This window comes from Ochotona princeps, chromosome 12, assembly GCF_030435755.1.
Source record: "Ochotona princeps isolate mOchPri1 chromosome 12, mOchPri1.hap1, whole genome shotgun sequence".
Lineage (NCBI taxonomy): Eukaryota > Metazoa > Chordata > Mammalia > Lagomorpha > Ochotonidae > Ochotona > Ochotona princeps.
This window is the reverse complement of record NC_080843.1, coordinates 50672498-50698831: the sequence shown is the minus strand read 5'-3', so window position 1 is coordinate 50698831 and position 26334 is coordinate 50672498. Positions and strand designations below refer to the sequence as shown.

General features: G+C 43.7%; 1 protein-coding gene across 1 annotated transcript in view; it reads right to left on the bottom strand.

Annotated features, from left to right (window-relative positions):
• The window catches only part of FAM124A (family with sequence similarity 124 member A), a 74847-nt gene that overhangs the window by 12498 nt on the left and 36015 nt on the right, over window positions 1-26334 (bottom strand). The window contains exon 3 of the mRNA XM_004577494.2: window positions 21752-22485. Coding sequence (XP_004577551.2) covers window positions 21752-22485 — 734 coding nt within the window. The remainder of the gene's footprint in view (window positions 1-21751; window positions 22486-26334) is intronic.

The following is a 26334-nucleotide window of genomic DNA, read 5'->3' as shown; positions in this document are numbered from 1 at the left end:
TTGTGCTAGTAGTAGGGCTGAGCTTCAGCATATTACTATAATGTAAAACAAAGAATTATTAGGTTGAAGAAATATTATACACATATGCATTTAGGAATCTTAAACACTCCATGTCAACTAGGGTTGTCGTGTCTCAGTACAATTGACATTCTTGGCTGCAGAGATCTCTGCTATGGAGAGCTTAGCAGCATCCACCCACGAACATTAGTATCACCCACTCTGCCTCTTGATGGACACAACCCCAAAGGCCTTCATATGCTATGACATGTTTCCAGCGGGGGAGAGGTACAAAGTGCACCCCACCCCCCGCCCGTGGAGAATTTGCCTTTTGGGTCAGGGACACTGTATGCCCTTGCATCAGCTTTGTGGTCAAGGCTTTAGTGGAATGTCTCCTATCATTTTTAAAACTCACATATGAACAGAATTTTTACAGGTGAATAGTTCTACAAAGCTTGTAACAGGGAGCTGGGCTGAAAGTGTGGGTCTGTCCTTCTCTCCAAATTGCACTTCTCGGGGAAGGGCTGTCAGTAAAACAGAGAAGTGGTGTGGATTTCAGCTCTTGCACTCTCCAACACAGAAGTACTACCCTGTTGCTTTTCCCAGAGGTGGCTTCTTCAAGCTCCTCCTGGGCAGGTGTAGGAGCCCACAGCCTGAGTTCTTACTGGTGAGATTGTGGGGTTCCCAGGAATGCAAGACAGAACTATACTTCCTTTCCTGGCTCAGTAAGCAAGAGACACTCAGCAAGGGCAAGTTTGCTGCCTCTTGATCTTTAGGGAGTGGAGATAGGATGTATTCTCTCAAAGGCAAAGTACTGATCCTGAAAGGAGAGCTGGAGTGGACAGAGGTCCAGTTCTGCTGAACTGGGCCAACCAGCATGCCTTGAGAGGCAAGTGGTTGCTCCGATGGAGCTTCTCTGAATGTAGGCTATTTAACACTGGTTTGTTTTTAGCCTGGAATCCAAAGGACTAAGTTGGTGTAACTATGCACCCATCACCACTGTCTGACTCAGGAAAAATGGATCAGCAAAACCCAAACGCAGCATCACCACAAGACTGAGCTGACCATACTGAAAACAGAGTCGCACTCCACCAAAGAACCCCAGTGATTTAGGCCTATGATCATCTTCACAACCCTTAGGCAGAAAAGAGGTAGTCCTCACATCATTATCATCATCAGGCTCAGTGAGAATATGCACTATAGTCACAACAGGTGATGGCAGAGTCCCCAAGCTTGAGACTGTTACAGACACATGCTAGAAGAGAAGAAAGAGCAGGCATGATTGTATGAGCTGGGGAAGTGCTTCTCAATCCTGGTTGCACAGAAGAATCACCTGGGATATTGGAAAAACAAACCAAAACCCAAAAACGAACAAACAAAAAGCTTGTTCCTGAGGAACCATTGCACAATCTCTGGGGCAGGCCCCATGCAGTAGTTAAAAAGCTCACCAGGTATTTAAAAAGAAATAAAAAATATCTATTTGAAAAGCAGAGGCAGAAGGAGGTAAACACACACACACATAAATATCTTCCATCTACTGGTTGACTCCCCAGATGACTACAACACCTATGGCTGGGACAGGCTGAAGCCAGGAACTGGGAAATTGATCCAAGTCTCTCATGGGGTGGTAGGGACCCAAGAACTTGCTCCCTCCTTAGTGTGCCTTGGAAGCTGGACGCACAAGTGCAGCCAGGACTTGGGCATTCCGTGTGGTGTCTTAACCCCTATGCCAAACAGCAGACCCTCCCTGGGGGATTTTCTGTGCCAGAACAGGGACGGGCCTGTGCTTTCCCCCAGTGCCCAGCCTGTCTTCTTTCTCATGTTCTGGGGCCTGCATCTGCTTTTATGTCTACTGAATCAGTTACATTCTAGATATTTTTAACTATACACTCTTCTGAACTTTAAGAATAGCTGTTGCTCTCTGTGAAGCAAGCTTCTGCAACCTTCAAGCTCCAAAATTCTGTGAGGCTGTGGAAGCTGAGAGCCAGGTAATCATGCTGTGGCTAACTTCCGCACTAGCAGGAGATGCAAACGGGAAGATTCTATTCTCTTCATCTTACCCCACACTAGGTTCACCCCTTGTGCAGTCACTCCCTACTTCCTCTTTTAATAGCAGTGTTTTGGCTGGAAGTATACTGGACCTGTTCTCTCGGTTCTCCACTGTCTGGAAAACCATACAGATGATGGAAATTCTTGAGAATGATTTTTCCACTGCACATTTTCTCAATAACTGTTTTGTTCTTATCTGCAAATCTGTTTTGATAACAGCACAGGCCTTTCAGCCTTGAATCCTCATCACTTCCAACCACTTCTGTGACTTACATAAGCTCTTAGAGCAGAATCTGATAACTCACTCAAAGCCAAGGACTGTTGAACACTTCTATGAGGCAGATGCCAGAAAACACAAGGCTGCCTACATCAGAAGAGGTCAACTGATGGCACCCAGAACAAAGGTCCTGGCTGTACAGAAGCTCTGTTCAGTCTTCCTCAGAGTGCACTGACGTCACACCCATTTCAGATTCTGAAGAACCAAGCCATATCTAAGCCATTGCATGAATCTGCCTCACCAACACAAAGGGCTGATGGTTGAGATAAGTCTCATACTGACAATGCTCTACCCAGCAGACAGAAATAAAGGTTAAGAAGAAGCAGGCCAGGAGCATGGGAAGAACTCACTGTCTCTGTTATCTGTGAAACTGCATTCTTCATATCCTTAGCTGCTCCCCTGGCCAGAAGGATGGTGAACTTCCTTGAGTGACAAGAAGCTAGTAGAAGCATCAAATTAAAAGAAAAAAAAATCCTGTCTTTGAATGGGTTCACTATTCAAAACACAGAACACCTAAAGGCAGGAAGCTTGGTAGATGTTCAATACATGTGTCAATGGGTCAGGCATCACTATGGAAGGCAAGGTGGGTGCAGATGTCTCTAGCATGAGTTTACCTCAAGTTTACACCATCAGATCTGGCATTGACCTGATGTGAAGTTAGCTGGCCATGTTCCTGAACAAGTGCCAGCCACTTTAACCTGCTGGGCACAGGAAGGCTGGGGGACAAATCTGGATCAGGGGTCTCAATCAACTGCACAGGATCTTCAAGGGGCTGGCTGGATCCTCATTGCCACTGAATCTGCGAGACTCCAAAGTAAACTGAACAGCATGTGAAAATGAGCCCCTGTAACTGCTTACTACTGCTAAATTACTCCACTCACATGGTACGTGGATTGTCCACTGTCCTGCTGATTAGCTCCTATCTGGAAGCTAGTCTCAAATGGGATCAAACTACCCTGTACTGCTCAGACTGGAGTGTTATTTAATCTGTTGTAATTCTGGAGTATCAACAGATCAGCTTCTATGCCCAGAAAAAAATCCAAAAGCTACTTTTAAATATTAATGTCCAGTTAATTAAAGTTACTAATCTCAAACCCAATTTTTCCCTTAAACTTTTTGAGTTCAGCACCCAAGTTTTATTACTCTATTAATAATGCTATCAAATATTATTGTTTTTAAAAAGGATTTTTGTAGCTTAATTTCCTTTAATATCTTAAACTGTTTTAACACATGTAATGTATTGATTTTCTTTTTAAGTAGTTCAGTGGCCCAGCTAATAGACAAAACCTTTAAAGTACTTAACTCTTGAAATCTAATGAAATATTGGTGAATAAAAATCATCACAAATGTTTCAATATTACAAACTTACTAAATCTTTACTCTTATTCAATTCAGCTTAAAAGTACAGATCCACATCAATTCTCAACTTTATTCTAAAGTGTAATCCCAGGGTTGACCTCCTGTTCTCACTGGTCAAATTCTTGAAAACATTATAAATTCTTAAAATACCAAGCATGGACAAATTGTGAATCTAACACAAAATTTCTAACACTATGAACTTTGTTTCTTATTCCTGTTCATTCTAAATTTTTATGGGATTATATTGTCTACTGAGGAGATCCTTATGCCATTCTCACCATTGCAGGGTGGGGGAGAGGAAGGTTGTTTTTCTGGCTAACAGGTTGGCCATGGCCCATGTACTGGGCTGGGAAGTGCCCTGACAAGGAGGGACAAGCAGAGTGCTTCTTTGTGGTTGCTGTAACAGGGATTCCAGAACTTAAGGAGTTGTGCCCATGGTTCTGGACTTGAGTCTTGGTCTAATTCCTCTCTGTTAATGACATCTACAGCCCCATTTGCCACTGCTTCATTGGCTCTACAGGGTTTTGATTAAGCTACTGACTTTGGACTCAGTTGGATTTTCACGTCTCTCTTCAGACTTGGCCTCCTCCACAGCCTTTTGCTAGGCAGGTGTCCATGGGTGATGGAAGAGAGACCTCCTTGGAACCAGAAAGGCTCAACTATTTGAAATGTCCCACTTGAATGTGGTTCAAAGGACTAATCTCAAACTAGCCAAGTAGCTGAAGAGAAGCAGGATTAGGAAAAATAAGGTAACAAAGCTGCAGATATCCCAGCTTTTAACATTGGAGGCCTAAGGAGACCTCCATGGCCCCACGACACAGCATTTTCCTGGGGACACTTGTGAGCTCCCAGGTCTCTGGAGTCTGTTTCCTCCCAAGGTCCCAGTTGGGCGTGTTCATGACAGGTGACTTTGCGTCTGCCATGAAAGTGCCTGAGCCAAGGGTGGACACCTGGTCCAAGGAAGAAGTCAATACAAGACAGGGCTGAGCCAACTGGATCTTCCCTGAAGGTGGTCCCTCCAACAGCACCTTTCCCTGAACCCCATCTGCTCCAGCAAAGAGACTACAAAACATTTTCCTATGGTATTAGAAGAAAGCTATTAAATCATTTCTTTATTTAGTGATAACCAAGCTCTAAAAACCTTCTCTGTAAGCTGCTTATCATTTCTCCAACCTTTTTCATTATTCCTTTTTGTAACTCATTCAAAATAGGGAGGATAGAACTAAATTTGATTCCTTGCAACTATGTGTACTATATTGCTTTGATTGTCAAGGGTAACTCCCCATCGCCCTGCCAATGTGTACGATCAAAGAGATCAAAGAGAGTTAATGTAAGAATGCTTAGAGGGGCCTCAGGATGTGTGCAGCTAAGGATTCAAATGCAGTGAGACTCATTCTTCCTCCTCTCTGGTCTTTCTTCCACAGGTCAAGGTCATTCCTCTCCTCAATGGCTTTCTCTACCTGGTGGGAAACACAGCTGCTAACCACTCCCAAGCTTGACATGCTAGAGCTTCAGGCGCACCTGGAGGTAGACCAACTGTTCCTATTCACTGTTAGTTCCCCAATGCCAACATGATATCAGGTATGATAACTTGAACATACAAACTACAGCTAGGGAGCTAAGAGTGGGCTGTTCCAACACGGAGCTTCAGCTGTGCCTGCAAGAGTGGGGCAGGGGACTCTACTGAAAGGAGAACTGGGAAGGGAGTTGGTTAGCTGGCCACCACGTGGAGCTAACCCCTTGCACTTAGACCACCTGCAGATGGTTTAATAGTAGGTATTTCTCTAAAGTGACTAAATTGCATCTCTCATTTATACTGTATGAAATATCTTTTGAATCAGAGAAGGGAAATACTAAAAATAGAAATCTTATTTACATGAAAGCTGTGACAAGAAATCTGTGAAACTTAAGTTTCTTGGAAATTTATAGGAAATGAACAGGAGCCAATAGCCCATGGCTTTAGGTGTGATCTTAGCTTTGCAGTTCTAGGTTTCCTTTTTTTCTTTTGATTTTTAATTCCAGTATAATTATGTTTTGAGATCCAAGAGAGAAAATATCTATTTGTAGTTTGCTAAAAAGAAATAATTCAGGTAAGAAATACCCCAGAGTCAGACAAAAATGTCATTTTTGAATTTTCAAAATTATATATTCCAAAATTATATATATAATATATATGTGTGTGTGAACAATTAGTTGAATAATTAAAAATAAAAATTGAGGCCTTGATTTAGGTTTTCAGAAACAGATTCTGTCTCATATTACAAGTTTACTGACACTCCCAATATGCTATTTAAAGATGTTTTCCTGCTTATCACAGATTTATTTTCAGCTTTGTGATATATTCTACTACCATTCTGTTCCTACCTTCAAGATAGCGCTTAATAGCACATTCAGTGTGGGCTTTGTGTTAGATGATCTTGTCTAACATGAGATCAGGGAACATGGTTCTTCATCCCTAGGACCTAGACACATCTTCCAGAGTGAGAATACCCCAGCTCCTTCCCATTCTTACTTCTGGACACTTTTATAACTGCTATAAAAATGTGGTCTGCTATTGGTCAGTCAGCCTACATAGCTCCTGATGGCTTCATTGCCAGGATTAGTTGTCAAGTTCTGCTATGAGCAAACACCCGCAAGGTACCCTCAGGGCTCTGCTGAGTCCTCGCTGACGGAAGAGGCTTTGGAGTCAAATTTAGATACCCAGTTTAGCTGCTGAGAGTTTGTTTTGTTTCAGTTTACAGTTTGGGATTCACAGTGCAAGATCAGGATATTGGGTGGTCCCATTTGTTCAGGCAACTGGTGAGGTTAGAGGATGGTGGAGGAATGATCACATGGCAAGGCAGGAAACAGACATGGAAGCTAGGTCCAGCTTGTCTTATATAACCAACCCTCTGGTGAGAACTACCTTCCAAGGACAAGTCACTAATAACCTACAAACCTCCCTCGAGGCCCACCTCCCAAATGCCATCATTAGACTGTCTCCACTCTTAATTCATTAACTCGTTAACCACTCACATGAGACTTTGGGGTTTAAATGTCTGCACAAACTTAGGAAACCAAGTCTGCTTATAACAATATGCAGATTTGTCTTATATCTACGTATCTACAATTTGTTCTATATGTGATTATGCATATGCAGCAGTAGCTACATGTAGCTTTTTCTGCATTATTTGCAAGTAATCTGTGGCTATCATGGCATTTCACTTGTAAATCAGTCTATGTCCTCAAAGAATGATTTATGTAATTTCCATGTTATGTGATGGGAAGTCCACATGTATCAGTTAAGCTTCTTAAATTCTTGTCTCAGACAAGAAGGTACTTTTGTAGATGTGTGGAGGGAGGCCTGGACAGCCACCAAGTTCAGTTAATGGTACAGAATTTGGTTCCTTGCTGGGTCATTGTTAGCTCTGTGCTTTCACGTAACTGGCCACACATTCTGATGAAGGTAATGGTGATATTGATAACCATAACACAACAATCACTTTATAGTTCTTACTGTGTGCCAAGATTGATTGATGATTTAAATGATCTATTAATATTTTACTGATTCAGGGGCTGGTGCAATGGCTCAACTGGCTAATTCTCCACCTGCAAGCACCACCATACAATGCAGGTGCTGGTTCGTGTACTGGCTACTCCACTTACCATACAGTTCCCTGCTGTGGCCTGGGAAAGCAATGAAGAATGGCCCAAAGTCTTGGAATCCTGCACCCATGTGGGAGACCTAGAAGAGTCTCCTGGCTCCTGGCTCCTGGCTCCTGGCTTTGGATTGATTCAGCTCTGGCCATTGTGGTCATTTGGGGAGTAAAACCAGCATATGGAAGATCTTTGTCTCCCCTTCCCTCTGTAAATCTGCCTTTCCAATAAAAATGAATAAATCCTTAAAAAATGTTTTACTGATTCATCTTCACGGTTCTCATGATCTTGTATGGTGTCAGCTTTGGTTATAGTGGAACCATAGTTCCCAAAATTCCTTCCCAACATATTCTGCTTAGGGTTGGTCATGAGAGAAATTTGCCTTGAATGCGGGAGATACACATTCAGAAGCAGCTGGCCCTGTGCTCTGAAGGCAGAATTGGACTGTTGCTGATCTGCTGGCTCTCCTTTGGGCAGGAGGTCACTAGCAGGTCTGCCTATATAGCTCCCATCAAGGCATCTCTGTTCTTAGCTTCTCTTGGCAGGTTTGCCTCAGGCCCATGACCTTGGGCACCATCTTCTCAGGTCACCATATTCTGGAGTTGAGGCAGGGAGAGAGACATGGGCTCCAGCATGTCCCTGCTCTCCACAATTTCCCATCAGCTTTTCCTTCTGACTCCTGGTCCAGCCAATCAGGGAGATCTCAGGCCAATGATTGCAAGGACTCGGTGCAGCTCCCAAGCATAGCCCTATGGCTGCATCACCTCCCTAAGGCTCCACATCAATCCTATGAGGTACCTGCGGGCATGACCCCGGTTTTTCAGATGAAGAAATGGAGCCATGTAGAGAGGGAGATTAGCTTGCCCAGTGTCACAGAGCTAGAATCTGGACAAGGTGGGATACAAATATAAACCCAGGCTTAGAGGTCTGTCTCTCATTATTCATTTTTCCAATATACAAAATAGGGAGAAATGATTCTACACTTTCAGAAATTAAAGATGTATACACAATGTCTAGATCGTGACAGATGTGGACGTAAGCTTACTAAACAAAGTGTTGGCTGTGGTCTATAATAAGGTACTTCAGTTGAGACATCTCAACATCTAGCCCATGGAGCCCCAGGACACAGAGGGACAGAGAGGCGAGCGCAAGGCCCTGAGAAAGCAGAAGGACAAAGATTGGAGGGACCTCATGAGAACACGGGAGCACTGGGAAGGACAGAAGGCATCCCACGATTCTGTTCAAGTGGCTACTCCCCTCCTGGAATGAGGTTTCATTTAAAACAATTTCAGTTCATTGCTTCTTCCAGACTCTGACACACAGCAGTCAGGAACATCAAAACACTGCTCCAAAATGGAACAGCACAGATGGCCTGAAGACACCAGTGGCTACAGCTGGTAATGCCATCAGTCACCCTTCCCTCTCTCAGGCCACTTGAAAAAAATGTCTGCACCTACCAAAAAGTCATAGAGGAATACACCTGCTGGTATCTTAAATAAGTCTCATATATGGAACCTACTGGGGTTCAGCACCTGCAAAGGTTTGTACTTTTCATCCTGATTTTTTTAAACAAAAAATGAAAATTGCATTTCTTTCTGCTTTGGCTTTTAGGAAGCCCAGTATCTTACCTCTAATTCCTTTCTCTGCCCTTGCCTTCTATGCTTCCAGAACTCTCAGGATAATTACCCTATCATGTATAGATTCGCCTGAATATTTCTAAAGACCAAAGCAGTATGGAATTCATAAATGCCAAATAAAGGGCTTAAGAAGACTTGAGGAAATAAAAGGCTGAATCCCCAGCAGTACATACTATTCCCAGTGAATGAGATGTGCAGAGGTGGGAGACCTCTGACTTGCTTCCTCCCCAAGGGGCCCCTGGGACCCATGTGAGGGTGCGAGGAGGAGCTCTCAGCTTGTTTCCAGCAGGTATCCCTCTACAAACCACTGAGTCTGATGCTCATGCAGCTCCACGTGGTAGAGCAGAAGCCCCCCTGTCAGGCACCCCAGGGAAGGATCCATCACATGTTCATCATAGCCCTCTGAGCCAGGGATGTGCAATGCTTTCCTGCTAGGAAAGCCAGGGCCCGGGCTTGATCCAGGAGGCCAACTAGTGAGCAAAGACACAGGGACTCGAGCAGGTGTTTCCATGGAAATGGAATAGGAAATGCTCTCTGCCTGCTCTAGAGTGGTACTTGGTCATCTGGGAACAGGGCTGGCAGCTTGGCAAATGGCACTGAGGGCTCTATCAGCAGGTAGATGAGTGCCCTGGGGCCAGGCTCAGCCCTTCTCTGCCTCCCACATTCCTTAGGGCTGGCATGTGTGCCCCTTTCTGCCCATGATCATTTGCATCTGTGTTCTTAATAGAAAGTGACTCTTCCCTCCAGGCATGAGTGGGCTGTGAGACCACTTAGACCTGTGGGTGCCTCAAACCTGGAAGATGCACCAGGAAATGACATTTTGCAGGTGACTGTCAACCTGCCTGGGGAAGTCGGCACAGATGACAACATGCAGACCAGCTGACCAGCTGTAGGCAATGTGGGTCACTGAGAACAGCTGTTTATTCAGGCTCTCAGCTGGCAGCCAGCAAGCCTAGGACAGGTAGAGCACACTAGCTGCCCATGAGCTGTCAGGGTCCCAGCTATGGCCTGCAGCTTCTCTGCCTCCAGTACTCTGCTGCTTGGCTTGCTGTTCACATGGGTCTTTCTGTTTCCATGTGGGCATGCCTGTGCTTTGGGTCACTGCTGAGAAAACCAGATGACACAGGAGAGGGCTAGGCAAGCTCATACTTACTAAGGAAGTGCTGTGTCTCCAGTGTGGGGGGTTGGGGCCAGCTAAATAGCAGTTTGAAGCAAGACTGGTTCACTTTCTAGATAGCCCTAGTGACTTACTCTTGTGATCTTTTGTTGTTAACTATCACTGTAACCTACTTTAAAAAGCGCAAAGGTTGATAGTGGTGGGAATTAAACCTAAAGTGACCAGAGGTAACCCTGCCTTCATAAGATGCTGGTCCTATAGAAGGTGCTCTTGGAAGCAGCACTGGGAGCTATCAGAAATGCAGAGTCCTTGGCTCCAACCTGAGCCTGGTCCATCAGGACCTCTGCAAGAGGAGCTGATAAAGTTCTCCTGATCACCCCCCTCCCCCCGCAGGTGGTTCTGGTGCCTGCTAGGTTGGAGAAGTACAGAGATTGAAAATGCCCAGGTCCTTGTGTTCAGAAGTCCACTATGCCTCAGTCCAGTCCTAGGCCTTCCATGTACTGCTGGTCATATGGCAAGGAGCCTAGTGCTTAGTGTGTGCATCTGTAAGCTGGGAGTAACATTGATCTCTGGCTGTATTATACTGGATGAGCTATGTAAGACAGTAAGGTACATGTAGCCCCAAAGAACCCACGAAGAATGCAATTATTATGAATTATCATTGCTAGTTCTTAAGCACGTTCTTGTGTGCATGAGCTTGTTCCTATGCAAGAGCTGACCTGCTGGACTTGGCTGGCCAAGCTCAAGAGCAAAAGGAAGAGGTGCCAGGTCAGAGAATGAACTCTGGTGAAAAGGTTCCTAGCCCTCCCAGACACTAGCTGAGCCTAGTGTCATATATTTCAGGAATTCCTGATGTGTAACTGGACTGAAGGCCTATAAAATAAAATAATCACTTAAAACTTCCCAAATATAGGTGGAAAAGGAACATCTGAGTACAGGATCACAGGGAACCCCAATAGACATGATCAGAAATGATCTTCACCATGACAAGTTATAATTAAAGTGTCCACAGTTAAAGACCCTAAAATATGCATGTGAGAAACAACTGATTATATTTAGATGATCTCCAATCAGACTTAGAGCTGATTTCTTTTCAGAAACCCTACAGGATAGCAGAGAATGGAGAGGCATAGTCCAGGTCCTGAAAGAAACTAAATCCAGAACATTATGCCTAGCAAAAGAAATAAATACCTTCCAAAACAGCAAACAGATTGAAAGAATTTGCCACCATCTATCCAGCCCTACAGAAGATGCTTAAGGAGAAACAGAAAATGACAATCACCATAATAAATGGATACAAATGTAGAAAAATATTAGTATAGGTAAAAAGGAAATTCAAAGCAAACAATGAGGTTATATACAGAAAAATGGCATGACCAAATCAATACCTTTCAACAGTAACCCTGAATTCAAATAGCCTAAACTCTCCAAACAAAAGATACAGACTGGCTGAGCATGTTAAAAAGTAAGACATATCTATTTGTCGCCCACAAGAAACATAGCTTACCAGGAAATAAACGCAAAGAATAAAAATGAAAGAATGGAAAGAGATATCCAATGTCAATGGAAAAAAGCAAGTGTAGCCACTCTAACATCTGAAAAGATAGACGCGCACACAAAAACTGTTTAAAAAGACAAAGAAGGGGATTACATAATGATCAAAGAATCAACTCAAGAAGAAGTGACTATAGCAGATGTCTATGTACCCAATATCAGAGCATCTGGCTGCTGAAAACAATTGTTAATGCACCTAAAGGACCATATACATTCCAATACAATAATGATGGGGGATCTCAATACCCCCTTTCATCAACAGACTGACTGACAAAACAGAAAACCGACAACAGACCTCATCTATACTATGGGCCAAATGGATTTTATCGATATCTACAGAACATTTCATTCAACAGTTGCAAAATTCACATTATTTTCATCAGTTCCTGAAACTTACTGTTGGAAAGACCACATGCTAGACCATAAAGCAAGCTTCAAGAAATTCAAAACAATTGAAATCATGCCATGTATCTTTTATGACCACAGGGAAAAAGCTGGAAACTAACAACACAAGAAACTCTGGTATGTCTGCAGGCACATGGAGACTTCATAACATGCTACTGAATGAATAATGGGTGACAGAAAAAAATCAAAAGGTAAATAAAAACATTTCTGAAAAATGAATGAAGACAATAGTCTAACATATCAAAATTTATGGTATACAGCAAAAGCAATATTAGGAAGGAAGTTCATAGCCATTAGTGTCTACACCAAGAAATCATAAAGGCATTAAATAAATTGTCCATATATATAAAGGACCTAGAAGTGCTGGCATAGTGGAAAATTAGGCTAGTCCTCTGCCTTGTGGTGCTGGCGTCGTATATAGGTGCCAGTTAGCATCCCAGATGTTCCACTTCTGGTCCAGCTCTTTGTTTCTGGCCTGGGAAAGTACTGAAGGATGGCCTATATAGTAGGGATCTTGTACTCCTTTGGGGGACCCAGAAGCTCTAGTTGGCTAAGTCCTGGGCACTGCAACCATTTAGGGAGTGAACAAGTGAATATAAGACCTTCTTTATATCTTCTTCTCTCTGTAAAATATGCTTTTCAAACAAAATATAAATTTATCAATCTTTTTTTAAAAGATTTAAACAAGCCAAACCCAAGTCAATAAAGAATTAAAATTAGAGAAGACATAAACAAAATTTAGACCCCCCAAAAATGATAAGTTAATAGAAGAAATGTTTTTCTGAAACTAAATCAGAACAAAATCAAATAACAACAACAAAAAAACAGGGGAGAAAATCAAAGTCAATAATAATAGAGATTAAAAGGAAAATGTAACTAACAACACCATAGAAATACAAAGAATCATCAGGAATCACTAGAAATAGCTATTCGCCAACAAACTGGAAATTCAGAAGAAATGAATCGATTTTTGCACATATAACATCCATCAAAATTGAGTGATGATGATATAAAAATCCTTAAATAGACCAATAACTATAGCAGAAATTGGATCAGTAATAAGGACTTTCCCAGCAAAGAAAAGTCTAGGACCAAATGGCCTCACTGGAGAACTTTATCAAACTTATTCAAGAACTGATTTCAATCCTTCTCAAACTATTCAAAACAATCAAAAGCATAGGGGAATCCTCCCAAACTCCTTCTATGTGCCAAATTCACATTAATTCAAAACTAGGAAAAGGTACAACAGAGATCAGGAACTATTTAGACCAATATACCTGATGAGGATGAGCACAAAAATCCTCAAGATTCTAGCTCTTCAACTCCAAAAACATATCAGAAAGATTATTCATCAATGCCACGTGGGATTAATCTGTGGTATGCAGGAATGATTCAACATATGCAAATCAATAGACATAACACACCACACATTAACAAGCTGAGGAATAAAATCTTATGACTACCTCAACAGGAACAGAGAAGGCATTTGATAAAATACAATATCTTTTCATGATAAAATCCATAAGCAAAGTGGATGTGGAAGGAATGCTACTCAACACATAAGGAAATATATGAAAAACCCATTATCTGGCAACCTATTGAATGAGGAAAAGCGGAGGCATTCCCACTAAGACCCAGAACCAGACAAGGATGCCCACTCTCACCACTGCTATTCATAGTCCTGGATTTTTAAGCCAGGGACATTAGGTAAGAAAAAGAAATTAAAAGGATAGAAATTGGAAAGCAGAGAGTTAAACTATCCCTGTCTGAAGATGACATGATTTTCCAGGGGATCCAAAAAACTCTTCTAAGAGACTAATGGAACTCATAAGAGTTCAATAAAATTGTAGGATATAAAATCAACAATAAAATCAATACCCTTCATATACACAAAGAACCCCATGACTGAGAAGGAACTTATAAGATCAGCCTTATTCAGAATTTTTTTCAAATACCTTGAAATAAACAACCAAGAATATGAGGGATTTCTAAGAAGAAATTACAAAACATTAAAGAAAGAGATAAAACAAGATACAAAAATACAAAAAACTTTCCATATTCATGGATTGGTAGAATTTATGTAATTAAAATGTCCACACTACTGAAAGCAATGTACAGATCCAATGCAATCTCGATTAAAATACCTACAACATTCTCAGATCTAGGAAAAAAATGATGTTAAAATCCATATTGAAATGCAAGAGACCCTAAAAAGTTAAAGTAATCTTAACATTAGCAAAGCTGGAGACATCACAATACCATACTTTAAGATGTACTACAAGGCAGCTGCAATCAAAACACCCTGGGACTGGCACAAAAACAGACCTGAAAATCAAAAGAGCCAAATAAAAACCCCAGAAATGAACCCATAAAGCTACAGCCAGCTACAGAGAGAAAGGTCAGCCTCTTCCACAAATGGTGCTGGGAAAATGAATCTCTGTGTGCAGAAGTATGAAACACAACCCTTACCTTAACACCTTTAATAAAAAACAACTCTAAATGGATCAAGCTTCTAGTTTTACCATATAATATCATCAAATTACTTGAGGAAAACATCAGGGACATTTGAAAACATAGGTGTATACAAAGACTTCTTGAAAAAAAAAAGAACAAACAAAAGTACAGATAACCAAAACAAAAATGAGCAAATGGGATTACATCAAACTAAGAAACTTCTGCCCCATAAATGGAACCATCAACAAAGTGAAGAGGCACTTAACAGAATGGGAGAAAATATGTGCAAATTATACAACTGGCAGAGGATTAACTTCCAGAATGTCTAAATATCTCAAGAAACTCATCAACAACAAAACAAGAAATGGGCAAAAGACATCAAAAGGCATTTCTCAAATGATGAAACATGAATGCGATACAGACACATGAAAAAAAAAAAAATGCTCAGAATCTCTAGCACTTGGGGAAATGAAAACAGAAACCACCCAAGTTTCCCTCACCCAAGTTAACATGGCTATTATCCAAAAACAAAACAAAATAAAATGCTAGCAAGTATGTGGGGGGGAATGTACTCCAATCCACTGTTGGAGGGAATATAAACTAGCGCAGCCATCATCAAAGACAGTCTGGAGATTCCTCAGGTATCTGAAAATAGATCCACCATATAACCCAGCCATCTCATTCCTGGGAACTTACCCAAATGAAATGAAATTAACATATGAGAGTTATCTGTACCCCTCTTACTAGCAGCTCAACTCACAATAACTAAGAAATGAAATTAACCCAGATGTGCATCAGTGGATGAGCAGATAAAAAAAATGTGGTACATAGATACCATGGAATTCTATTCAGTTATAAAACAGAATGAATCCTGTCTCCTGCAACTAAATGGATGCAATTGGAAATGATTATATTTAGTGAAATAAGCCAGTCCCCAAAAGATGAACATCATATGTCTTCCTTAATCTGTGATAAAACAAATATAAAAAATGTCATCTATGTGTGATGTTCTGTGATTTTATTATTGTGTATAACCTTTGATTATACTGCTTAGGAACAGTAGGGTTTTACATTTCTTTGTTGGTTTGCTAATTTTTTCTGTTCTTTGTTATTTTCTACTTGACATTTGTTATCATTACCTAATGCAATGTTAAACACGTGGGGAAAATATATAAAACTTTAAAAATAAAATAAAGTGCTCCTCATTCAATGCCATGGAAAGGTGACAGCAATGGGGCCAGGAAAGCCAGGACACTTCTGAGGAAACCTGTGGCTCAGAGCAGGCAGCGTCGGCCAAATGACCTAAGGAGTCTGTACATTGTGGAAGGAAAGACTTGCAGACAACTTACCAGTTTGGGTTCTGGCAGCTAGAGAAGGAGATTTGCGCTTTCCTGAGCTGGCTTCTTTTTTCTTGCCTCAGCCACTGGTGGGGAGGACAGTGGTTCAGAACCCTGAGTCTGCCCTGGCACACAGCCTCAGCCAGGCTTTTGTGCTTCTCCTCCCCTGGGTTCTCCCCTGCGTTTCCAACCCAGGTCTAGTTCTGCTGGGGCACTGCTTCTTCTGAGCATCTTCCCACCCTGGCCAGCCCTAGCCAATCCATCCTTCAGGGTCAATAGCTGCCTGTTGTTTGTGCTAGCCAGGGAGTACTGCTTTCCAAATGTGCTATGATCCCATATTTCTTATTGGGAAACTTAGGTCCCCAACACAATGTAATCTACTCACAGCCACTCAGTCTAAGATCTGGTTCCAATCCAGATACAGCCATTGCTGAAGCCACCTCACTCAGCAACACCTGAATAGGTGTTGCAGTGTTAACACTTGTAAGTCAGCTGTCTTCAGCGTGGCTGTGAAATGTGGGTTCTGACACAGGGGCCTTGCCTGATAAACTGTCAGGACCCAGAAGCACAGGCTAGGGGATGTTGTGAACCCAACTTAGATTCCCTGGATGACCCTGGTTCTTTATCCCCAACCCAGATTCTGAGGCCTGACAGGTGCCTAAGAGGTCCCTATGGAGCTAACAATGCACAAGGTGGCATGGCTAGAAGGCAGGACAAAGGACCTTCCTTTACCTGTTGCAGGGAATAGATTTGCTCCAGCCCAAGTGGCTGAAAATAAGAATGGCATTGTTACTTGTTTTCTACTTAAGGCTTGGCCATAATCTTTGGGAAATTTTCTGAGGGTGCACCCCTCCCTCTAGGATCAAGCAAAGCTACTAGGAGCTATGTGCAGGGACCACCCTGTTTGGTCCAGCCCCCTCTGTGCAGGATTTCTCTGAACTACACCTGGCTGCACTGCATACGAAAGGGCCATGTGATTGTGCAGGAGACACAGAGGATGGGCTTCTGGCAGCACTGTCATCATGAGAAGGAGGGGAGATTTTGCTTCCAGAGTCCTTGTGCATGGCAGATTCTTCCATCTTTGTTTTGACTTCCAGGAAATTAAAAGTCAAATTTGGGGCCTAGGAAGGCACTCGGATTTATTAATGGAAGAGTGGAATTAAAAACTAAGTTTATTGTGGTGTGAAACATTTTGAAACCCATGCACATACATAAGTATTTATGAAACTGTGCTATCCAGTAAGCTTTTTGAAAGGTGGAAATTTTCTGTATCTGCATTGTCAGTAATGGTAGCCCCAGTCATGTTTAGTTATCTAGAGTTCCAAAGGCAACCAGTATGATTGGAGAATGAAATTTTAAATTTTATTTAGTTTTAATTTAAATATTTCATGTGTCTAATATCTACCATTGAATAATTCAGCTCTAGAAAATATATAGAGAATGATGAATTTTAGATGCTACACTTGGCTCATCTTTGTTTTCCTATCAACAAATGCCCTCTACTTTAAATCCCTGAATATTAACTGACATATCAATTGTTTTTATTCATCTTCCTCCATAACGTGGGTCTGTGTCAGCTGTCATACATCTTTTTAAAAAAGTAATCCCTACTTACAAATTTTTAAAAACATTTTCAACTCTTTTTTTTTTTTTTTTTGATTAGTTACTTCACTCCCACACACACATTCATATGAAGAGAGAGAGAGAGGAATCAATATTTCAACTGCAGGGGTGGAGAACATTTTTCTGCCAGGGGCATTTAGATATTTATAACATCATTTGTAGGCCACTCAAAATGATCAACTTAAAAATGAGCCTGCTCTGGATGTACTTGGATTACTGCTTGTGGTTGCCTTGGCAGAACCAGACCAAATGATTTCATTGGCTTTCTACCACCTGGGGCTGGCTGGTCTCCACTCCTGAAGCCATGGAAGAGAGTCCCCAGGGTCAGGGGGAAGGGCCATTTCTGTTGGGTTCTTCCTTTGTATGTTGTTTATGCAAATGTTCAATTTAAAAAAAAATTACAGAACTATATAATTATATCCTGTGCTATTTCCACTCATTGTCAGTACAAAACAAAATCACATAAAAAAGATCCCATTCTGTCCAAAGTACAGTGTCAGGTTAGGTTTACAGGTTGCAGAAAGATTAAGTGCAGCCCTGGACTGGACAAGGCTGTGGTTCACTGCCAGGTACCAATGTAGATTCCTATGATGCACCTTCCAGAGAAACCTCAGGCAACTCCTGATGCCAGTGACTCCCTACCCAACTCCCCGACCTTGCCCTGCACCAAACCCTGCAAAGGTGCCAGAAGAGATGAGGAGGGCAGCTTTCTTTCCTTCTAATCAGACCTTAGTGAAAAACACTAAGGGGGAGAAGCAGCTTACAGAAAACCATCTTAGCTTTTCTCCTCCATTGGTATTAAAATGGAAAGAGGTGGGCTGGGATATGGGATCTTAGGACAATGACAGGGAAATGAAATCAATCTTTTCTTTCTTTTTTTTTTTTTTTAAAGATTTTATTATTATTGGAAAGCCGGACATACAGAGAGGAGGAGAGACAGAGAGGAAGATCTTCCATCCGATGTTTCACTCCCCAAGTGAGCCGCAACGGGCCGATGTGCGCCGGGCCGATGCCGGGAACCAGGAACCTCTTCCAGGTCTCCCACACGGGTGCAGGGTCCCAAAGCTTTGGGCCGTCCTCGACTGCTTCCCCAGGCCACAAGCAGGGAGCTGGATGGGAAGTGGAGCTGCCGGGATTAGAACCGGTGCCCATATGGGATCCCGGGGCATTCAAGGCGAGGACTTTAGCCGCTAGGCCATGCTGCCCGGCCCGAAATCAATCTTTTCAAAAACTACTAGAAAGAACTCAACCAAGGTTTTCTTCAAAGGATAACTCCATCCTCACAATAATCCTTTGAGTATACCCTACATTAAAGATATGGAATTTCAAAAATTATGAAAGATAGGGAGAAGGAGAGATAGAGGCTGATAAGTATCATTATATTCTTAGAATTTTATCTAGGAATTACAATTGAATGTGTTTTCCTTGTATTAACATCACGTTAGCATAAGAATTGATGAGGTTTTCATGCATTTGCTTTGATCCTGAAAATCTAATGCATTAATAAATTTCTTTAAAAGGGTACAAATCCATGCAGTTGAACAAAAACATTTATCTTCAAAATTACAGTTGAGGGCTAGAGGCTAAAATCCTCAACTTGCATGTGCCAGGATCCTATATGGGCACCGGTTCATATCCTGGCAGCCCTGCTTCCCATCCAGCTCCCTATTCGTGGCCTGGGAAAGCAGTCAAGGACGGCCTAAACCCTTGGGACCCTGCACCTGCATGGGAGACCCAGAAGAAGCTCCAGGCTCCTGGCTTCGGATTGGCTCTAGCTGTTGCAGCCACTTGGAAAGTGAACCATCAAATGGAGATCTTCTGTCTCTCCTCTTCTCTGTATATCTGACTTTTCAATTAAAAATAAATAAATAAAATCTTAAAAAAATTATGGTTGAAAACGGAGCCTAGGGGAACATGTACTATGCAGGAGAATGTTAAGAAATTGGATGCTCTTTGAACTCCTCCGGTTCCCATGGACCGAATACCTAAATTTTGCTAAAGATTGAAATGTAGGGGCCAGTGCTGTGGCATAGTAGGTAAAGCCATTGCCTGTGGTGCGGGCATCTCACATGGGCACTGGCTCAAGTCTCGGCTGCAATACGTCTGATCCAACTCCCTGCTAATGCACCTGGGTAAGTTGTGGAGGATGGCTCAGGTGCTTGGGCCTCTTACTCATTGGGGAGACCTGGAAGGAACTCCTGGCTTCACATTGGCTCAGCTCTGGCCAGAGTGACCTTTGAGATAAATAAATAACTCTGCTATTTTTTTCAAGACTGAAATATGGCTGTTTATGTTCAAAACAACTAAAATAGATGCTACTCCACCATGCTTGGCAGAAGGTTCTCTCTGCCATGAAGCAAGTGATGGTAACCTGTTCCAGCGGCCATTATCAAGAATTATGGGGGCCATTTGCTATTTCTGTCCTTGTTAACTGCTCAACATACTATTATTTTGCACAAAAGCCTATATTCCTGATAGAAACCTCTTTTCTGACCATTTTTATGCCTTGATCCTCTAACTTCAAAAGCCTGTCCCTTTGTAAACTTCCCAACCACCTAAATGTGTAGATCTTCTTTGAAACACTCTTTCAGTGGCTCCTTTGAGCAGAACCCAGGCCAGGGTTTTGTACTTTGTCTTTGCATTTGTGTTGTTCAAGGGATTGAGAGAAAAAAAATTTTCTAATTAGTGCAAGAAGGAAGATACCACTTTAGAAACAATCATATTCATTTCGGCCTTTCAGTGTAAACAAAATCCTTTGCATTTGATTGAATTTTACTTGGTACAACTCTGTTATGTTTTGCACAAAGAACTGGAAGTCAGGAAATGAGGAAGCATTTCAGAAGGGATTTTAGAGCAAATGCTAACATGCCGTTTCCCAAGAAAGCAACAATACTTAGTTTATTATCTGTGTGGTTCAAAAGGAAATCTGAAATCACTGCTATGAATATCTATCTCAGGTGATCTTTCTGACTTAACCACAGCCTTGCTAGAGCTTGAACCAGTTATCTTACAGGGGCCAACTTCTTCCTTCATTTCATATGTGGATCCTGGTATTTAAAGCCAAAACCAACAAAAACTATGAAACTTAGCCTGTGCTTCAATAAGCCACAATCAATACTTCCAAACGTCCCCTAATTCTCAATTTCCTTTTCAGGTAGCCAGAGGTGGAAAAAATAGTCTCTAGTCCTCACAAAACAAAGTCTGGCGTATCTGGCACTGGTTCAGCTGTTAGTTCCAAAAGGTATGGATCTGGCAGAGCTGGGTACAGGATTCTACAGGTCTGATTCTGAATTCCAGAGAATAGTTAATGATCTCTAAGTAGTTTGGGACCACCACTGAAAAGGGAGGGGAGAAAGGACTGGCAGCAAGCCAAGGTGTTGACGGTGTGTGTGCGTGTGTGTGTGCGTGTGTGTGTGTGTGTTTGGAGAGGTTCTTTCAACTGTTTATCAAGATGCCATTTTTCGGGCCGGGCGGCGTGGTCTAGCGGCTAAAGTCCTCGCCTTGAAAGCCCCGGGATCCCATATGGGCGCCGGTTCTAATCCCGGCAGCTCCACTTCCCATCCAGCTCCCTGCTTGTGGCCTGGGAAAGCAGTTGAGAACGGCCCAATGCTTTGGGACACTGCACCCGCGTGGGAGACCTGGAAGAGGTTCCAGGTTCCCGGCATCGGATCGGCGCGCATCGGCCCGTTGCGGCTCACTTGGGGAGTGAATCATCGGACGGAAGATCTTCCTCTCTGTCTCTCCTCCTCTGTGTATATCTGGCTGTAATAAAATGAATAAATCTTTAAAAAAAATGCCATTTTTCAGGCTTTAAAATCCCAGAATCCCAATGCCCTGCTGCCCAGGAGCAGAAGGGCAGCAGGCAGGCGAGGACAGCGTCAGAGGGAAGGGAACAGACACTGGCTCCAGCCTACATCAGAGCAGGCTGCATTTTTCCAGTCAGGTTGGGTTCCTGATGGCCCTTTGTGGGAGTGAGGAAGAGCTTGGTGCCAGTTCCCTGAGGGGCTCAAGGAATATTCAGGAAGGTTTACCGCACACCTCCAGGAGCGCTGGAGTCAGTGGGTTACTGAGCGCGTGTTTGCTGAGGGGCATGTGCACAAAGGATAGTGAAACGAAAAGTCCCTGTGCAAACAGCGGCTTGAGCACCTAACCACTCTGGGTTCTGATGCAGTATGCACACCTTGGTCTGGCGTAGGAGACACAAAGAGGCCACTATCTCACTTTACTGGCAGAGCCGACCCGCTTGCTTCCACGTTCCCGGAAATACACAGAGGGACAGATAGAGGACCCAGTGTCCCCGGCCTACCTGCAGCAAGATCTTGTTTCCATCATGGTCCTCCGTTTGCCAGCGCCCCTCACTGATGGGACTACAAGGGTTGGGCAGCAGGGGCACCAGTTCACCCATGTCCTTCACTCGGAACTCCAGCAAGGAAGAATCAGTGGGGATGGGACTCTGGTCACAGGGCAGCCTCTTCAAGGAGAACTGGATGTCCACGTCCAGGTTGGAGAAGACGGGGAAGATGCAGAAGTCAGTTTTCCTCTGGCTGGGGCTCCGGCGAAGAATCAGCTCATAGAAGCGCAGGCTGTCGGCATAGCTGTCGTGGCGGCAGTAGATGGTGAAGCGTACGATTTCCTTGCCGTAGTGCACCGGCCGGATGGCCCAGAGTGGGGTCCCTGGCGCCAGTGTGAAGAAGTCCTGGCTGCACGGCAGGTAGGGCAAAAACCGGCCGTGCACACGCTCTGTGTGGTGGTGGCGCCAGGGTGGTCGCTGCAGCGTGCGGTGCAGCTGTAGGATCTGCTCCTCGCCATACTCCTCCTGTAGGAACAGCACCACGGCCAGCGCCGGCTGTGCGCCCTTCGGAGACTTCCGCCGCCGCCTGCGTGCCCGCCGCTCTGACACCCGAAACAGCGGCAGGTCCGGGTGGATCCACGCCAGCACCTTGTCGATAGCCTCCTGCAGGGGCTGTGACTCCCCTGGGTCCGCGATAATGTGGATGCTGACCAGAAAAGGGTCCTGCGCCTCTTCCGCCGAAAGCTCACCTAGGGAGAACACACACACACACAGAATGAATGAACGAATGTTCAGAGATGACACTGATAGGTTCTGCAGGGAGAAAAGCCAAATTCTGCCATCACGAACTCTGTCAGCTATGATTTTCTGATCTCAAGTTCATGTCCAACAACAGCTAGACCAGCACCAAAGGCAAACATTGCTAGGAACGGTTTCCAGGCTGGGCATTGTTGGGAAATTTTGATCTTGTGCCTTGTACCTTGTACCTCACACTTCACCAGGTGGAGTGGGTAAGGCCTGATGGCTTTCTGTTTATTATACTACACATAGCTCAAGCCCAGGCTACGGATGTGTCTTCTCCACAGTGCCTGACTGCTGGGGGTGGTTGCAGGTCCTTGGAGCCACAGGGAGAACCACCCTGTAGGAGCCAAGTACTGGGTTCTAGCCGTTGGGAGCTTCTGGAGCTGTGCTTTGGGCTGGAGGCAAAGCATATGACAGCCCATGTCAAGTTGCCTTTTGGCAACTTCCTGGCTCATCTCCACCCTGAGGCACTCCCATCCTGAAGGGGGCAGTTACCCACCCTGTGTCCTCTGGCAGAGGATCTGGAACCACTGAATTCTATGTGCCAAATTCTGGTGATATAGTTTGCTGGCCACACTGGCATGTTGCTAACTCAAATGACCAGGTTGCAGGGTTGCTCTTTTTAAAAGATGATTTGCGGCAGGCATGGCACAGTGGATTGGACTACCACTTTAAGATGCCTGTGTCCCATATTAGAGTGGTAATTTGAATTACTGCTACTCTGTTTCTGATTCAGCTTCCTGCTAAGGCATCCTGGGAGCAGTAGATGGCGCAAGGGGGTGCATTCTGCCACCTATATGGGGAAACTCCATCAGAGTTCCTGGCTAGCCTTGGATATTTTAGGCACCTGGAGAGAAAACCAACAGATGGAAAGATTTCTCTTTCTTCTCCGACACTCTTTGGAGGAGATGAACAATAGACACTTAGAAATAGGACTCTATTTGCCTTTACATAAACTTTAGCACTCACACAAAGGAAAATAAAGCATCCTTCTTTGACTCAGGGGTCTAGATTCACCTTGATTCTACAGGTCTTCACACATGCACCTCACAATGTCCACCAAGCATTGAGGGACCATGTGGTCAGTGGTATTTGTATATCACCAAAATAGGTCAACTGAATGTGCACTCCTCTCACTCATTTACACACTTGTTAACCTAGCACTGTGAATAACTGCCAGGTGCTGGGGAGGCCAGAAAGCTGGCAACACTGAGGACTACAGGAGTCTGTATAGAATGGAAGGAAGTGCTCTTTTATAGCTGTGCAGTGTACATCCTATTCAACCACAGGCAACAGCCCTCCAAAGACCCATGACCATGACTTAGAGCTATACAAGCTAGGTGGGAAACACAAGCATGAAGATGTAATATTCAGGGGTGGGCTTTGCAGTGTCATGGATCAGGCTGCTACTTGGTGGTTTGAGTCCCAGTTATGCTGCAGCTGGTTCAAGCTGCCTGATAATACCTGGAAGGTAGCAGATGATGGCATGAGTGTTTGGGACCTTGTCACCCACGTGGGACACCCAGATGGGAGTTCCTGTCTCCTGGCTGCAGCCTGGCTCAGGCCTGACTATTGAAAGCATTTGGGGGATAAGCTAGTAGATGGAAGATCTCTCTCTTAAATGTTGATAGAAATAAGCACACATTAAAGAATTAAAATTCAATCTGATATATGTCTATAAGGAATGTATCAGACTAATATCTTGGAGCAGAGACTACTGTCACTACAAGGTAAGGATTGCCTACAGATAGATATTATCTCCATTGAAAGCTCCTTGAATTTCCAGGCAAGTTCAGGATGAGACCGACTTTCAATAGAGCAACACTGCAGAGAGCTGTTGCTTTGATTGAACACAAGATGAAATAACTGGTTTGCTGCAGGGCCCTGTGGAAAAGAACAGTCTGCTTCTTTAAACACCAGACTCCCACCAGGAAAATCGTGCCCTTCACCCTACAAGAAGTTTTTGGGAGCTTGAGAGGCTTCTGAAACCAGGGATGACTAAGGTAAGAACAGAGTGGTCTTGGTTCTCATGCAATGATAGTATCACATGGTGGGTGCTGCTATTTAAATTGTCCTCTTTCCCTCTCATTCCTCCCTCTGGCACAGCATGTATTTCTACACTTGACTTAAATAGGATCTGGATGCAATTCCAACTAGTTGATATATAGCAAACAAAGAATCAACTCTTTGTCTCAGGGCATCTGAGGCAGCTTCCTGGAGAATGTAACCTGTGAAGTGGGTCTTGAAGAGTATATGCCATCTCATAATAACCTCAAATGTGGGAGTGATTCCTGTGGGAAGAGGGAGTGTGGCCACAAAGGCTCTGAACTGTGCAAAACTAAGCACCACGTCTCAGTTTCTCTTAATACGTTAGTGAAGTGAATTTTCCCAGGCTTGGATCAGGCCAGGCGACTGGCTTTGGCCAGTAATGAGTGACAGGTGTCTGGTTTCTCTCTGTGCATCTGGCCATTTCCCTGAAAAGAACATGCCAGGGTCATACCACTGTCCCCAGGGGGAGGGTGACAGACGTGGAGCAGAGTCCCCAGCTGAGTCCAGCAGGGATCAGCCAACCCTCTGATATTCAGAGACATATGGTACGAGCGCCCCAGCAGAGTCTGAGTTGGATCAGTTGATCTAAGACATGTGGAAAATAATGACTGTGGTGTCAGACCGTGGGTCTAACAGCAGTTGTCATAGCAGCACTGACAGGTGCAGGTGGAATCAGCAGGTGAACAGAGGAGGCCTGGATGGCTTCACAGGATGCTTAAGCCTATGAGTGACAGGCTTTGAAGCCCACTGTAGGTGTTGAATTGCTTTGTTGGAAAAGTAGCAGTACCTTGCTCTTTTCAACTTAAGCTCTGGTTTGCTACGATGTTTAGCTGAGACAGGGAAGAGAGGATAGACAGGCTTGAAGGGAAGGCTAAGGAGTTCTGGGGTGGTCACTTGATCAGAGATGACTTCTAGGGTTGCTTGTGGCCATCAGACTTCCTGTTGCTGAGGTGATGGACAGAATTCAAGCATGGATCAGTCATTTTTAAAAACATATTCTTGCCTTTATGCAGTTGAGAGATGTGTACCTCTTTATTGATTTGAATTATGGGAATGCACCATGATGGCTTGGAAAGCAATTGGAGTTTATGGGCCATTCCAGACCTTTTTACCACTTGCTCTTTCTTCCCTTCTTGCTTTTTTCCATCTCACTAAACACAAACACCATTATCAGTAGAAGAGCAGTTAAAGCCACAGCAGAGAAGATGCACACTGATGAAGTTTTCCACTGGTCAATAACCAGCAAAGATGCCACTGTCACCATAAATGCAAATTTACTTGTTCATGGTGCCTCTAACTCCAATGGCGGAGATCAATCACTCATGCAAACAAGTGAATGGTCAACTTCAATGAAAAAGGAGAGAAAGGCTTGGGACAGTCTGAGAATAAACAGATTTTACCAAGAACTTTATCTTCAATGGTTTCTAAGAATTCAAAATAAAACCTACAAGGAGTAGAAGGAGCATTTTGGAAAACAAGCTGTCAGAACATTCAGGTGGCCCCTTTGAGATCCTGAGCCCCACCCACAGGATACACAAGCTGATATGCCTGCTAACATGAACACATTCTTGGTGTTTTCTCTGTATGAGCCCATTGAATCCTCCCACCAGCCCTGCAAGGGGGACATTGCAATTGCCCTCATTTTAGAGAGCATAAACTGGCACAGAATGGAGAAGTGACCTGCTAGGGGCACATTGAATGCTTGGTCAAGCTCTGGCTCCAGCAGCCAAGCTTCATGTACACCATCA